Genomic DNA, 17,466 nt, shown 5'->3' with positions numbered 1-17,466 from the left:
CAGACTTGTGATTAAAGTGCACATTTCAGACTTCCAATTGCAAAAATTTTGGTCACACCATGTAGAAATGACAACTCTAGATTAGATTAGATAGATAGATAGATAGATAGATAGATAGATAGATAGATAGATAGATAGATAGATAGATAGATAGATAGATAGATAGATAGATAGATAGATAGATAGATAGATAGATAGATAGATAGATAGATACTTTATTAATCCCAAGGACATTATATTTATATCTGGTCCCTGAATTTCAGGGCACCATAATGGTGTTTCAGATTACTCAGGGGTGTTTCATTGGTTCATAAGATTGAATAAATATTGCTATAATTACTGGCAGTCATAGATGGTAGAACAATTCTAAATGTACTTTACGTTTATCATTTTCACTTCTCATTTCTATTTTTTTTATTAATAATTGGCATTGTGGACTAGACACACAGTACTTGTTGAGACTATAAAAAAACCTGAATGACTTTGGAAAAAGAGTTGGTTCAGAAAAACTGGTTGCAAACTTGTCCACCCAACCACATTCTAACCAAACTTTTATACACTGTTATATAAGCTGTACACCAACTACTTTACATTGTATCCAAGCGTCATATCTTCTGTGTTGTCCCATGAAGAGATATAATAAAATATCTACAAAAATGTGAGGGGTGTACTCATTTTTGTGGGATACTATATATAGTCTCAAACTCGCTTAAACTAATACAGGACCTTGAAGGGGCCAGAGTCTAACCCAGCCACATTGGGTGCAAGGCAGGAATCCACTTTCAATAGGATTTCAGACCATTGGAGGGCCCCTTCATGTACACTGCAGGTGGCAATTACAAATCACTAACTAACCTAACCAGCATGTCTCTGAAGATATTGGAGGGTAACCAGAGCAGCTGGAGGAAAAGCCATACATACATGTGGAGCACATACTAAATCCACACTGACAATTACTGGATTGGCAAGGCTGAATTTGTGAGGCAGAAGGGCTATCAACTGTGCCACTGTGCTGTCCTAAATGTATACTATGCTGTGGTAAAAACAGGTAATAGAAATAGGCTCATCTGGTAAAACTGAGTGGCAGATAATTCTGTAACCTCCTGTTGCACAGCAATATTTTCTTGTTTAATGTTAAAACAACGTGTAATGACATTTACTGCAAAGATCATTGCCAATATTAAACACTGACTGGAATGTAAAAAGAAACGTTCACAACGCAAATTCTGAAGTGTCATTTTGCTTGACTTTTCAATATATTTTAAGTAAACTTAAGTTTTTTCAAGAGATTTAAGAGTTTTATGTTACTCTTGTAAGGTTCTGCAGTATTTGCTTCATTCCCAGCTTCTCTTTTTGGCCTTAAGTGGTAAATGTCATGAGGAACATTCAGTGCCTTAAATATGAACCGACTATGATATGGTGTGAATCACAAGACACCAAAATTGAAAAACACACCAGCCTACACCTGCTCACTTCATTGTCTTTTTTTAGATCTTATAACAGAAAGCATGCAGTGAGCTGCCTTCGCAACCCCCATGAGTACCTTAAGAAGTGTAAGATGCTGCTGATCACACCCATATGCACAGCTTGCTTTTTTCTCACTAGCCTAAAGGAGCAATCTTACAAAAGGCCATTAGCAAGAACAAAGTCATTGTTAAGTCTTCATTGGTAGATGTAAATGAGAATGGCCGCACAACGCTTGTATATAACATTCACTCTGGGAAAAGCAGCGATCAACAATAAAAAAAATAACAGCAATGTGCTGATACTAAAAGCGCACAGTATTCACAGTCTCCCCCCCATGTGGCAGCCAAGTTCTTCTACTCCCAGTTACAATCTCTGTGTTGGTTCCAGTCTGACGTGTTTGTTTAATTTTTAGTGGACAGAGGTTTTTAAAGAGCATTGCAAACCAGGATTTTACAGCAGCAGAAGGACTTGACAGACATTTAAAGTTTATATATTCATCAGATTCCAGTTTCTGTCACACACTTATTACCTGCTGGGTCAATGACTGCAAATTTCTGCTTGCAAAAGTGGGTTAAAAATGCTGCTGCCAGAGTCCTGACTACAAACGCAATGCTCATCACACACCTCACCTGATTTAAATACACTGTATCACTAAAACATTTGGTACATAATCACTCAAACTATGTCACTGACTTATTTTATATATAAACTGCCCACTCAGAATTAAGCTAATGTAATGCATGTGTGTGTATCGAGAGAGACAGGAATTCATCTCCCACCTAACCTCTATGTCGGAAAAAATATTGATCAGTCTTGAGGACTCAGACAGCATTACTGTAATATATAAAACCATTTTACAGTCTCTGCCTTCCAAAGATCCAAGAGTAGAGTGGGAAAAGGATCTCTCACGCAACATCTCAGAAAAGGAGTGGCAAGTAGCAATGCACAGGATTCACTTGTGCTGCATATGAGCAAAACATAGAATTATTAAACTCAAAATTATATATTAAGTACATCTCTCTTGTTTAAAATTGTCCAAAATGTTTCCAGGGCAAGATCCAACCTGCGAACGCATTGGGCCTGCACCAAATTAACATCATTGTGAACCAAAATCTTTAAATGCTTTTCAGACAGCCTCGGAGTTACAATCCCTCCTACCCCACTAACAGCCGTGTTTGGGATACTTCCTGATGGACTTAAAGTGGAGAAAGACAAACAAACAGTAATTGCCTTTACTACACTATTGGCATGTAGACTTATCTTCCTCAACTGAAAGAATCCTAACTCTTCTATTCTAAGTCAGTGGATAACTGATGTTATATATTATTCGAAACTGGAAAAAATCAAATTTGCACTTAGAGGATCTGTATAAAACTTTTTCAAAAACTGGCAGGATCTAATCAATAACATTTTAGAATAAGCATTTAAATTGAGGAAACAGGTTCTCTCCCCTCTTTTACTCCCTGTATCTTTATTCATTTATTAATTTATCTATTTACTTATTTTTACTCTGCTGGCCTAGCTTTCTTTCTCAGGGGTGGGGGTTGATTTGTTTTGAACCTCTTTTGTAAAACTTGAGTTATTTAATAAAATCCAAAAAAAAGAAAAAAAGCATGGGACATAGTCAGGCCATTTCTGACAGGTCGCGTTACTAGGTAAGTGCGCCTAATAAACTGGTTGCTTAGTACACGGTTTGACAGGATTACAGGAATTTTCCTTTGCCTAGTAACAGTCATAATATTTCATACCCATTAAGCTGTATTTTTTTTCCTTTTAAACCACCATTTGTTGCACTGCACTGTGCTTAAGTAAAACATTGTTAATGATGCAAAACACCAACAACAAAAGAAAATTAATTGGCTCAGGCATCAAAACAAAATCAACATCAGTGGGTTGACAGGAGCAAACATCCAGTAAGTGGAGAAGACTGAGGGTCAATTAAGTATCCCCATGTCGACCACCCTGTTCTAAAATATACCCAGCCATCCATTTTCCAAACCCAATTTATTTCTGTGCAGGTTCATGGTAGAGTTGGAGCCTATCCCAGCAGGTATAGTTCACAAGGCAGGCACAATATCAAGACAGGGTGCCTGCACTGAAACCAGAGGACTCGGAGGAAACCCAGTGAATCATGGAGACCTGGCATGTGAACTCTGGCCTCCTTATTGAGAGGGAGCAGTTCCACCACTGCATCACCAGTTCTTGTTCTACACTAAAATGTTTTGAGAATTGAAAAAAGAAAAAAAAAAAGACAAAAGCATTAGATAGTCTTGTTTTCAGTCATTTTAATTGTATGCCTTTTTTCTGAAAAAATCAAAGTGCTATAAATGGAAAAGATGTTCTTTGCAGTAAATAAACCAAAGAGACCAGAAAAGGATGGAAAAACTGAAAATTGCTTTGAATGGAATGTCACAACCTTTAAAACTTTCTTCAGCTTTGAACAGAAACATATTCAAAGGGTTTTTAATTTTGTTTTTGGTGAAAACCAAATTAACTACACCACACTTTATCATGAACTAGCGAGTTTCAGGCACATACATGACACATGCATCAATACAAATCTCAAGCCCAAAATGGTCAAATGACGTACAGAGATGCTTAGTAGGGCTGTCAGAATTAATGCCTTTCATCCATCCATCCATCCATTTTCCAACTCGCTGAATCCGAACACAGGGTCACGGGGGTCTGCCGGAGCCAATCCCAGCCAACACAGGGCACAAAATTAATACCTTTATTTGAGTATAATTCAGATTCATTTAAAAAAAAAAAAAGGTCTGATTTGAATGGAGAAGCTAATATTCGATTGTCAAAGAACAGTTGTTTGTTTTACCCGAAACTAATTTTGGCATTGAGTTACTCCAGATGTGCAATGCAAACCTGAAGTATTCTCCAGATCTGTTTTTACACTTTACTTATATGGTCGGTCACTTTATTATTTGAATGGTTAGCTTATAGCCAGAACCATTCACAACAGTTTTTTTATTTTCGATCCCACATGTGTACTTGGAGTAGTTTTTCTAAATGCTTTTCCGGTGCCCTGAACGTATAATTTTACCTCTAAATCTGTTCCTGAAATCCCTGACTGTTGTTTAATGCTAACACTTTCTCTTTAAAGCAAATTGAAAAAAACCTCATGATTCTGATTGTCCTTTTATTACAGTATTTTGATATCCCCACTTTAAGGAGATGACACAATGTATCTTACAATTAGTCTCCCTCTTAAGTTTCTACTGGTTGATGGATAGCGCCTAAAACAATAAGGTGCAGATAAAATTTTTAAATTTCTGAATATTTATTGAAATTAATTTGCTAAAAGATCACATTAACCATAAAAGAGGCCATGAGTTTGAAACTTACTAACAGCATGTCATAGCGACAAGAAATCGTACAGTTATGATGTACGTGATTTAGTTATCCAGTGCACTGAAATGACCTAAGCAATATTTAAAGATAAATTTGCCTACAGCAAGACTATTACTCAAATGAATAAGCTGTCTTTTCACAGCACTGATATGTACAAACAGTAATTTGTTTCAAAGTTATCTGAGTTACCAACAAGACATGAGGTATTTATCAGGGAGTTGACTTCAAACTAACCGTTTACTGATGTGACAAAATTTAAAGTAGCCATCAAAACATTTTCTTTATTGTTCCCATATGTGGTTTACTGCCCTGTGATATCCTCTAGTCTCAGCAGTCGTTCACTTCTCTTCCACTTGTCTTATCTTATCTGAACAAAATCTTCTGCTCTGTTTCCGGAATCTGGAGTTAATGTAAGTCATTACAGCTAAACTGATTTAGGTTCAGCAACATTGACCTGACTGTTCTCATAAAGCTGGTTTCTTTTGAAAGTTTCAAACACAGAAACAAAAAGCTGTTGTATGTGGAAGGTGTTTAATTTGGCAGCTGCATGTACTATAGCATTCATAACAAAATAAAGGTACATGAAATAAGACATGTAAAAGTATACTCACATGACTGGGTTTACTCTTACTGGTGTACTACATGATGTTCTCTGCTGTGGGGACTTGAATACCTAGTCTTGTACTATTAAAAACACTACAGTTTCTTTTGTTTAATTACATTCTTAAAAATCATGAATGCACACTATAACTTGTACCACAATTTTACAATTGCAAGACTGACTATAGAGTAAATCAGAAATTTCCCGTACATATATATACACATCTATATATATACACATCTATATATATACACATCTATATATATATATATATATATATATATATATATATATATATATATATATATATATATATACACACACACACAGACATCTATCTATCATATCTATCTCTCAATGTCGAAAAGACAAAAGAGATAACGCTGACCTCAGAAAATCATGTCCTGCCCACATCCCACTCAGCATCAATGGTTTAGATATGGAGATTGTTAGGAGTACCAAGTTCCTCAGTGTGCACATAACTGAGGAACTTACGTAGACACATAACACCTCATCACTAATCAAGAAAGCCCAGCAGAGACTACACTTCCTGAGGCGGCTGAAGCAAACATGTCTTCCCCCTTCCATTCTCACCATGTTCTACAGAGGCACCCTGGAGAGTGTCTTGACCAGCTGCATCACTGTCTGGTATGGAAACAGCAACATATCTGCCCGTAAGCGCCTGCAAAGGATAGTGAAGACAGCAGAGAACATTATTGGGGTGCCTCTCCCTTCACTACAGGGCATATTTTACAAACGCAGTGTCCGCAAGGCATGCAGCATTGTGCAGGACCCCTTACACCCCTCACATGGACTTTTCACACTTCTGCTATCCAAGAGAAGATATTGCAGCATCAGAGCCAGATCTGCCAGGCTGCAGGAGAGTTTTTACCCCCAAGCTGTTAGACTCCTTAACACCAGGCTGCCCCCTGGGACCTTCCACACAGCCTCAACCACCTTTAATAACAGAACTTTTATACATGAAAACCACTGTCTTGTAAAGATTAGTGTGCATGTAGAAAACTGAAAATCTCATACTGACCTTTAAGTATTTTGACACTCTTGATATCCTTCTGCTGTGAAACATTCTGACCTGTCATTGTTTACACATGTCTTAAACAACTATTATCATACACTGATAATCTCTGTATTATCTATATCTATTATTTATTTATTATGTTACATATCTTACACATCAATATTGCTGCTACTTCTTTGTCCTATCTTTGCACAATGTCTTGTCTATTTTGTGTTTTAATTTGTAAAATTTAAAATTTTAATTCTATTTTTAATTTATTATTTGCACATCATGTTGTTACACTGTGGACCCTGAGCTTCTCAATTTCGTCTATCTGTATACTTGTATATGGTTGAGATGACAATAAAGTTTACTTTGACTTGACTTTGATATATATACCTGTATATATATATATATATATATATATATATATAGTAAACCCTTGTTTATCGCAGTTAATCCGTTCCAGATTCTACCGCGATAAATGAATTTCCACAAAGTAGGATTCTTTATTTATAAATCTAATATTTTCGCAGTTAGAGCATAGAAAACCTGTTTGCCACCTTCTAAATATGTTTTTTTAACATTATTAGAGCCCTCTAGACATGAAATAACACCCTTTAGTCAAAAGTTTAAACTGTGCTCCATGACAAGACAGAGATGACAGGTCTTTCTCACAATTAAAAGAATGCAAACATATCTTCCTCTTCAAAGGAGCGCCGTCAGGAGCAGAGTAAGTCAGAGAGAGAGAGAGAAAAGTAAACAATCAAAAATCAATAGGGCTGTTGGGCTTTGAAGTGGAAGCACCGCGATAAAGCGGCCGCAAGGAAGGGATCAATGTGAAGGTAGTCTTTCAGCATTTTTTAGAGGAGCGTCCGTATCTTCTAAGCAAACAGCCACTGTGCTCACACTACCTCCGTCAGGAGCAGAGAATGTCAGAGAGAGTGAGGCAGAGAAACATTTAGAAGTCAATTATTTATGCAACACTAACCAGGATTGCCACATTTCTAACTTCACTAGACTTCCGGTATAAATATGGCCACAATTCCTGTCATAAACATTCTTATTTGGATAACAAAAACAACTTAGTGATAGTTAGATTCTTCTTATGTAGACTAAGTGCTATGTTTATTTAAGATTTCTGAATTACTTCTTTGCCTTTTAACTTCAGTATTTGGATTGTCCTTGTGGTTTGGTTGCCTGTGCTCTCCTGGTTTTTGATTTTAGCTTGGCACTGACTACGATTTCTGATTTATGTTTACTTCTCTCAGCCTTTTTGTCTTTTCACAATAACATGCCTAGATACACTGTCTCATTACATTACCTTTTTTGACACTAATCATTTCTCTTTAAGTAATTAATGTAATTTATAATCAATTTAGATAATTTTGCACAGATATTTTTTTCTCTTTGACATTAAAGATTATTTTTCTGTTGACCAGTGTCAAAAAAGTATACGTGTGTGTGTGCACACACATTTACTGTATATTTGTATCTAGCTATGGTTGTTTTGTTTCAAATATGTTAGGTAGAATACCAAGAGGGGACTTGGCGGTCTCGTGGCCTGGACCCCCTGCAGATTTTATTTTATCTCTCCAGCCGTCTGGAGTTTTTTTCTCCTCCCTGGCCATCGGACCTTACTCTTATTCTATTTTAATTAGTGTTGTCTTATTCTACTTCTTACTTTGTCTTTTATTTCTCTTTTCTTCATCATGTAAAGCACTTTCAGCTACATTATTCGTATGAAAATGTGCTATATAAATAAATGTTGTTGTTTTAAACCATGTGGAAAGTGACCAGCTTCAAACAAGACTTCAGAAAAAATAATGTACATTTTTCAAAGCATACTATTCCCATGTAATCTGTGTACAGTGCTCTCATACAAATTAAGACACCTCATTGGAATAACCTTTCTATCTCTATGGATTATTTTAGTTTATTTTCAGTTTTCATTTCTTTATTTGTCAATCAGACAGCAAATATAACGACACTGCAAAAAGTTCCTCTTCTTCATCTTCTCCCATTTTTATGTGAAATTGATGTGCTTGATCAACCTTCTCCATACAGCTCGGTCCTGCACCTTCTTCCCAGTTAGACCCTATTACTTCTTTTACTTTACCCATATATCTTCACTTTGGCTTCCCTCATTTTCTCTTCCCCCGTATTTCAATTTCCATCACCCACATGTTCCTTGTCTCTATTCACCTCATGTCCATACCACCTCAGCCTACTCTTCTGGCCTTTCTTAGATTTCTCTCCCACTTTTGCTGTATCTTTGACTGTCTCATTTCTTATCCTACTCCTTTTTGTAACTCCACACATCCAACTCAACATTCTTATTTCTTTCCCAGTGCTCCCTTCACTGTCCACGTCTCAGCTCCGTAAATCAATGCTGGTCTTACCACAGTCCAAAAAGTCTTACCTTTAACTGCAGAAAATAATTAGGAACAGTTCCTCTAAATGTAATATATGCTTTTTTTCTTTTATTTATATCTAGCTGAAAACAAATAAATGCCAAAATATATTATACTGTATGATATCCATACAATTAAAAAATATATTAATGATCTTATCTAATGAATACATTCTATGTTAAGAAAAAAAAATAAATTCAAATAAAAATAAGTACTGAAAACTGCTGTTTTAATTTTAACTTATACCTGATGTAATATATCAGTATAAATATTGATGTCTGAATCAACGCACATGATGTTTTACACTTAAGTCATTTGTGACAAAAACTGGCTGCCTGTGATATTACTTCATCGCCATTTACAGAATCATAGTGTGCCTGGGCATGACTGTAGACTAAAGAAATAGAGATACAGTCAGTGTACCAAAAATGAGAATGATAATTTAGAATAATTTCATTAATTCTTATGAAATATAAGAATAAAATGAATTGTTTAAAATAAATATTGAGTTGTATATGACAACAGACAAAGATAAAAAAAAAAAACTCTTCAACTAAAGTAATATGTAGGATGACAAAACACAAATTTGCCAAGAGCATTTCAACTGCAGTATGCTTGACAAGGAGCAACAGGTTCCCCCCTTACTAAAGGGCATGTCGTCTGTGAAACTGAAAAGTGGAAAAATGAAGCAAGAAATTAAAACTAATAAATCTCAACTTACTACTGTTATAAAACTGAAGTAAAAGTAAATAATGAAAGGAAGGAAGTCTCTTAAACATTTATTACATTCCAAAGCACAACATATTTTGGGTTTATTGCAAGAGTCGTTTGTGATGTTATACAGTGGCTCGGTAATATGCAGTATAATAAAGAGCTTTAAAAGGAAAGCTAACACCTGCACATTGAAAAGGCAAACCAAACGACAGAGTCGCTTAAAGAGCACCTTGATGCCAGTAAAATAGCTGATAACAGAACAAGCCATCCACTGTCTCCCACTGCCGAGCAACACATGCAACTAAATAGTTAGTGAAAATATGAATATATAAGATCAATACATACTGTACTGATAATAAGATCAACACACAATGTACTTGCAATTTTACAATACGGAAAAAAATAATATACCTGGTGCCATATATATATATATATATATATATATATATATATATATACACACAGTATACACATATATATATATACATACATACATATATATATACAGTATATATATCCAAATAATAAGGGGGGAGACTTAAGAAAGAAGCCAAGTAGCAAGCAAAGTAAAAGAAATCTGACACACCGAGGGCAATTATGCCAGCTAAAATGAACATGTATCTATATCATGAGGTATATCATGAATGTTTTGTCAAAATTTCAAAAATTTGGTATGCATCATGCTGGTATCTTCAAAAATGATTAAAGGTATAGCAGGAAATCTATAAAGAGGCTAATCTGATTGCATGGGTTATGGAGGAGGACTTGGCCTTTGTCTCGGTGGAAAAAAAAATACATTTCAACTGTGGTGGAGTGATGAATACTTTTTCTCCAGAAAATCGGTTAGACCTATGCTACTTTAACAGCTGTCAGAGATTATGAGGTGTCACAATATTCAGATGTTTGATGGACATTCTGTGATGCTGCAGGGGTTGACTGGACTTAAAGCCTTCACTGTATAATATGCTTTTACAGACGTGCAGACACACAAGATCAAAACAATCACTGGAGGAAGTTTACTGACTGCACCTTAACAAACTAATCCAACCGTTCTGCAATATCCATCGGTGTCAGAAGACAGACAGTCAAATCTAGAGTAAACAATGGCGTCATGAAGTTGAAGCAAAACAAATCGCCTTTAGGAAGCACCAGGAGGAGATACTGAGACACCATTAGACAAGCCTGATGCACTGAATGGTCTCCTCTTGTTTGTCAAATGTATTATGTTCTATCATGTACTGCCTATGTGATGTTAGCCTCGACTTCTAAGATCCAAAGCAATGCTGCCCTCTTACACCTTGATACAGACAATATGCATTTATCAAGACAAACTACAGTGCATAGTGCAGTGGTGCTGTTTCACCTGCAGTGTCAAGACTGATTTCTGCCTGAGACTTCAGAAGACCTTGAGATACGTTCAGGGATCACTGTTGAAAAGCACATGTTATCAATACCTGGTGCCACATTGTGGAGAGCTTTTGCATGTGACAACAAATTCCAATCGTTTACCACCAGTGTCCGAAAAACCCCATGGTGATCAGAGCATCCTGTTGTGTCTGAACATTGAAGCCTTACACTGCTACTGTGGAGTAGAGACAATTTAAGTGCTGAGGCACTTATTATGTACAAATAGCCTATCCCTCTATGGCATCACTCACAACAGAGTCCCAGACTGACTCTTGAAGCAACATCACCAAAACAACTAGGCAACCTGAGCTTCCTCAAATGGGATTAAAACACCAGGCAGCTGCACACAAGCCTAAGATTACTATATGCAAAGCCAAGCATCGGCTGGAGTATTGTAAAGTGCACCGCCATTGGATTCTGGAGAAATGGAAATGTGTTCTCTGGAATGAGGAATCAACCACTGTAACAAATGAATCTGGGTTTAGCAGATGCCAGGAGAATGCTACCTTCTGGAATACATAGTGCCTACTGTAGTTTGGTGGAGGAGCAATAATGGTCTGGAGCTGCTTTTCAGGGTTTGTCCCTTGGTTCCAAGTTAAAACGTACAGTTAATGTCACAGTATACAAAAGATATTGTATATGTCTTTGTCCTCCCATGTTTGTGGCCACAGTTTGGGTAAGGAGCTTTTCTGTTCCATCATGGCTGTGTCCCAGTGCACAAAGCCAGATCCATTAAGGCAGGGATTGAAGACTTTACTTTGGATGTACTGAGCCTTGACCACTTCCTGATTACGATTTACATCTTCTCGTCCGATGTCAGTCCCTGCCCTTGCAGAGGTTCTTTTGTCTGAATGGGCACACATTCCAAAAACTGCACAACAAAATCCTCTGAAAAGCTTTACCAGACAAGTGGTGGCTATTATTGGCACAAACAGAAGGGGGGCAACTCCATATTAACAACAACAGTTTTAAAATGGAATGTCCAGCAAGCTCATATGAATGTGACAGTTAGGTCATTCACAAATGAAGGATTTGATTATGAGCTGGTGATTTTTAAATCAGTGCCAGTCTGAGAATTTAGTACTTCCAATCCATGATTCTGTTCATTGACACTTGAAAATTATTTAATTTGATTTCAGCAGGAATATTATTAAACAATGCCTAAATGTAATCAGTATAACTCTTCTTCTTCTTCCGGAGTAAAATACACTTTGTACTGCTTGAATGTGTCCCTTTTTTATTTATTTATTTATTTTTAACTTCAATGAGTTTAAAAAAAAAAAAAATGCAGCTTGACCCCTCACATGTTTTGTTGGAACATCATTAGTGTACAAAGTAAGGTCCCTAATGGGACAAAGGCTTTACTGGATTTCTTTGAGATGCATTGTTGCGAGATTTGCAGGGATTTCAACATTAACTCGTAACAGCATATACAGTCATGAGAGATTAAATGAACAATTATAAGACAAGAATCTCCATTATATTGTTTTCATATAAAAACAAAGGAAAGCAGTAAAAAGCGTCTTTGTGTGTGTGTGTTAAAAAGAGAAAGCCTGGCATTTCGGAAAAAGCTGGAAAGGCCCCTAGAGAACTTGCTCCACAAATGTCAGTCTCACTTTTACGTGAGACTAGCAAGAACCAGGCTGCTAGTGGACACTCAATCAGGCAAACAATTATATAAAAGGTATTTCAAACAGGGAGAAGGCAGGTAAAGAAACATTTAATTTTAAGGAACATTTAAAATGCTTGTATAAGAATTACATGAACAGCGTCACCTTTTGACAGACCATAAAAGACAGGCTGGAATCAAAAAATAAAAAAGACAGCGGGGTAAGTAATGCAGAGCCTTCACTCCTATTCAGTCAGTCATATATTTAAAGTCAATTCCACAATGTACTTCAAAGAGACTTCTTTTTTCTTTTATTACAGCAAGCAGTATGAACACATTTTGTTTTATCAGAAACAGATAAATGGGGTCGGGTGGGGGGGGGTTTGGTTTCTCTTGTTAAAGATAAAAAAAAAAAAAAAGACTGCAATTGAATAAAAATTAAGATTTTTGTTTTCTAATTTTTGTCTGCTTCACTCTGTTTAGATCAAAGTATATCGATGGTTGCACCGGCCCCTGAACGCTTACCACCTCCATCGTTTCTTTGATCTGATAATTAAGAGCCTCCTCTAGTAGCAGGTGGCACTCATACGGCACAAACAGAATGCGTCTCTGTAGTCAAATAAAACCATTTAGCCAATAATACATTCCCATTATTTACAAAAATGAATCAAGCGAGCTTTAAATGTAGTTGCACAAAAACCCTGGCAAATACAAAAGTACACAGAACAACAAAACAAACAATTTGGAAAGAAGAAGGAGGGAAAAAAAAAACAACAGCAGTAATGGATTTTAAAACAGGGAGCTGTTACTCTGAATTACAGGCCACCCCCCACCACATCCCCGCAGCAAAATGGAACTGAATAGTAGAACAAAATGGTCAAAATGTTTGGCAAAATTGAAGAGCACTTTGTCCATTATCTTTTAAAAGGACATATTCTCGTCTCTTGCTTTTTTTTTTTTTTCAAAACCAAAATACATGAAAGCAAAAAAGAAAGTTCAAAACAAATGCAGTTAGTAGATTTCAGATTGAATGTGGATGACATGGACAAACAGAAATAGGTACTAACCACATCATTAGGGAGACTTTGAAGATCATCAAATGGAGTTTCTAGTGTGTTGGTGTCCACGTTCAGAATGACCACATCTTCCAAAGCCATGCTTTTCACTTTCTGTAACAAGAGAAGTACCAAAATGACATAAAATAAACTACAAATGCACAACTTCCTTTTTGACAGAGATCTGCCTTGTCTGTTGTGTAAATGATGTTCTGGGCTGAAATAAAGGTCTTTCTTTTCAGATTAGTCTTTATAAAGCACAGGTAAACATCAATTACGCTCTGGATTGATGAAGCCCCTATAAATCTGTGCTCTGACAACTTCACTCTGATGTTAGTCAGATTTCTTTGGTTCAGATTGTTGGTGTCAGCAGGGGCCAGACTGTCAAATATTCACACAGCTGACTATAATTATACTTTCAGTTGGGTTGGGCTCAAGAGGGGGAAAATTTCATTTTTAATATCTGAAAATTCTACACGGGGCTGGCTTGTTACAAAACACATAAAAAGGAGCAAAACAGAACTTTGCAATAATTTCTCTCTGACTCTCCTCCACATCCTGTTGTAACAGAATCCACAGACAGATCTGAACAAATTCACTGGGACAAAAACGTAAAGTGTTGAAAATTAGAAGGCAGCTGAGAGTCAGGTTGCTTGACAAGACATTCAGTATTTCCTGTGCGTAAACAAGTGTGTTAAGAGAAAAAAGATACATTTTACAAATGAACATTCTGTCTCTGTGTGTTGCACTCAAGCTCCAAATACCTGAGCAGTCTGAACATCTCATTCAGTTTGCTCTTCAGAGCCAAAAGGTCAAATACTTAACCACAAGGCGCAGTGGTTTATTTTGAACTGCAGTAGGCTTCTGTATGAAGTACATTTCTTTCTGGTTTCAACTTGGAATACACATTATTCATAACATTCATGATATTCTTTTATTCTGAGTTATGTGCCAATGTAGTTCTGGTGAAAATTGTGGTTTCAATTTTGGTTATTAGGTTGGGTTTATTCTCCATACTCTCTCTAATCTTGAATACAGTTCAATTTTCAGTATGCCTTTCAAAACATGTTTTGTATTTCAATAAAAAATGATCAGAAAAGCTTTAAACAATAAACTTTTGTTTTATGACCTAAATTTCACATAAGCTCTGCTGTCCATAACTAAATACAGTTTAACTCAATTGTACAACTTAAACCAGAAGTGAAAAGGCTTAACTCCAAGAATAGTTCCACTGTCAAATAAAAGACCACACATAAGGTTGATCCATTTTAATAAAGGACAATACACAGGTCACATTGTTATTGTTATGCATAAATTCAACATTTTTCCTCATGGGTGAACAAGCCTTAGGCAACGGTTCAAAACATAACTGAAAATAAAAGCACTGGCTTAGCACAACTCTAGAAGTTCAATGTGAATGACAGTTTAAATGAAATGCTTCATATGGGCCAAGAATGCCAAATGGCCACGTCTGAATCATTACTACCATTTCAGGATAAATATATATACATATATATGAATTTATATATGTGTGTGTGTTGTTGCTACTTGGGGTAGAGTGCCTTAAAACAGCAAACACAGGAACCCATAAATGATATATATAAAAAAATACACACACAAAAAAGAAGGCATTAATAATAAAACCTAAATAAGTAACACGAGGGAACAGCAAACTTCCCAGGGCCTAGCTAAGCAGTAGTAACCCCTAGCTACTCTGCCACATATTTTCCCTGCTAACCTTCCAGTACTTTGGCTCTCCTTCCTTCTTCTGACCAGCTGAGCTCTTGTAGCTAGCGGCCTCCCAACTCTAAAAACTCTTTGATCAAAGAAAGCCATTTCCTTTTACACTGTGCCCCAACAACCTTCTGGGTGCCCTGCCTTAAGCACTGAATGAGTTCCCTAGCAGCATCTTAAGATTCTTGCACATTATCCTCCCTACACAAGTGTAAAGGAGAAGGGCAGACTGGTTGTCCTCAACAGTACACTTGTGAGGCTAAAACACATCACCCCCTGGCATTCTAGGGAACCTCAAACCTTGCAACAGCAGTTACATTATGAACTACAGAGTATTGACTAAACTCCTGCTATGATGGTAGCATCTTCAGATAGTCAGTAACGGTACTGCTAATCAGATGAACAATCCTCTTTAATAAAACCCCTGTGTGCGTCCAGGTGTCCGTGTGTGTGTGTGTGTTTTGGTGAAGTGCGCATGTGCGAGGCTTGTTGCAACACGCACGACCGGCATCGTGGACGCACACACACTGGAAGCTGAGCACACAGTGAATGGCGTAGCCGCGGCCGTGCATAATCATCAAATAAAGGACAGCATTGCTGAGGAGAGTGCTGATTGGGTAGTCGCGGCCGCGCACATAAAATCCATTGCTGGGGAGACACCACACATACTGCCCCGTGCATGTTTACTAACTATCTACTAACAACATGCCACCCAAAAAAAAAGGACACGTCAAGTAGGACAAAAGACACTCAAATCGTATATAAGGAACATCTCCTGGAAGAACGGTCAGCTCAGCAAGTAAACAACAACAAAAGAAAGGCTGAAAGACAAAGAAAAATATGAGCAAATAGACTGATTGTAAAAAAGAAAATGAGCGTCAGAATATTCCCCGTATTGATTTGGCTCCATCCTCTACTAATTTATCCTTTACCATGAGAAGGCAACAATTTCCAGTTACATTAGCCTTTGCCATAGCAATTAATAAAGCTCAAGGGCAAACCTTAGAAAAAGTTGCCATTTACTTGCCAGAACCAGTATTCAGCCACGGTCAGTTATATGTTACATTATCAAGAGTTAGAAGTTTTACAGATGTTGTTGTCAACGTTGTAGATGGTCCTGAACAAGAGTGTTTACAAAAATGTTGTATATAATGAAATTTTATTGAAAAATTTCCTGAGGTAAAAAAATAAAAACATTTTCCTAAATTTCTTCTTTAGATATTGTGTATTACAGATTGTTATAAAGTTTTACATTAAGGCAATATTAATTATACTTACTGTATTGTTATATACATTTCTATTTTATTTTTAATATTATTTTACTTTAGGCTTCTTGCAAAAATATTTTTAACAAAAAAATTAAGACAACAAACAGAATGAGGTCAAGGTCCCTTGCCATTTAATATAGACTGTTCCTAATAATGTTTATGCAATACTGTTCTAGCGCCCGTTATTGTAACGGGCTTAATGTCTAGTATACATATATTTACTGTAGGTGCCAAGGTGAATTGGCTGGCAACCCCACCAGAATGAAAGGTGGTTCCTTACTAAGATGGGATGTCATAAAGGAAGGATCTGGATGCACAGTCTTCCCAGCTGGGTTGGTTGGAGGTACCATTCCTGGAAGTGAAGATATAATGGAAGAACAGTGAAGGAAGGTCTTTTGGAGACATGTAGTCCACCAGTATGCCCAATGGCAGCATTCCTCAGGGTGAGTTCCCGTTTGCACATCTGCAGAGGACCTTGGGAATTATAGCCCTGACAAACAGCCCTGTGGGATCAGCCAGAGGGATCTGTGGGCAGAGGACTCACACACATTAAGGAGGTTCTGCCGGACCAGGAAGTGCTTCCAGGGTGTAAATGTGCGGCATAAAAAAGTCACTCAACCTCATCCATGCGAGTTGAAGTCAGGAGGCAGAGGACAAAGCTATCGTGGAGGAGAGGAGAGGAGAATCATTATTGGAAATGTGTTTGTAAATACTTGCTTTGGAGTAAGAACATGAAAAAGGATTTTTTGCGTAATAAATTTTCACTTTATTTGAACCAGTGACTGTATAGGTGTACTTTTCTCTGGAGTGTAACCA

The 17,466-nt window shown here is 36.9% G+C and overlaps 1 protein-coding gene across 7 annotated transcripts in view; it reads right to left on the bottom strand.

Moving 5' to 3' along the window:
• Positions 1-17,466, bottom strand: part of dennd1a (DENN/MADD domain containing 1A) — a 1,078,084-nt gene that overhangs the window by 472,748 nt on the left and 587,870 nt on the right. For all 7 annotated transcript variants that reach the window (XR_005634853.1, XM_039762706.1, XM_039762705.1 and 4 more), the window contains exon 12: positions 13,661-13,762. Coding sequence is in view for 6 of the 7 variants with exons in the window: in XM_039762706.1 (XP_039618640.1) it covers positions 13,661-13,762 (102 nt within the window). In the remaining variant the exon portion in view is untranslated. The remainder of the gene's footprint in view (positions 1-13,660; positions 13,763-17,466) is intronic.

Source organism: Polypterus senegalus, chromosome 9 (genome assembly GCF_016835505.1).
Source record: "Polypterus senegalus isolate Bchr_013 chromosome 9, ASM1683550v1, whole genome shotgun sequence".
NCBI classification, from domain to species: Eukaryota; Metazoa; Chordata; class Cladistia; order Polypteriformes; family Polypteridae; genus Polypterus; species Polypterus senegalus.
Note: the sequence above shows the minus strand (reverse complement) of the source record. Positions and strands in the feature narration are given on the sequence as shown.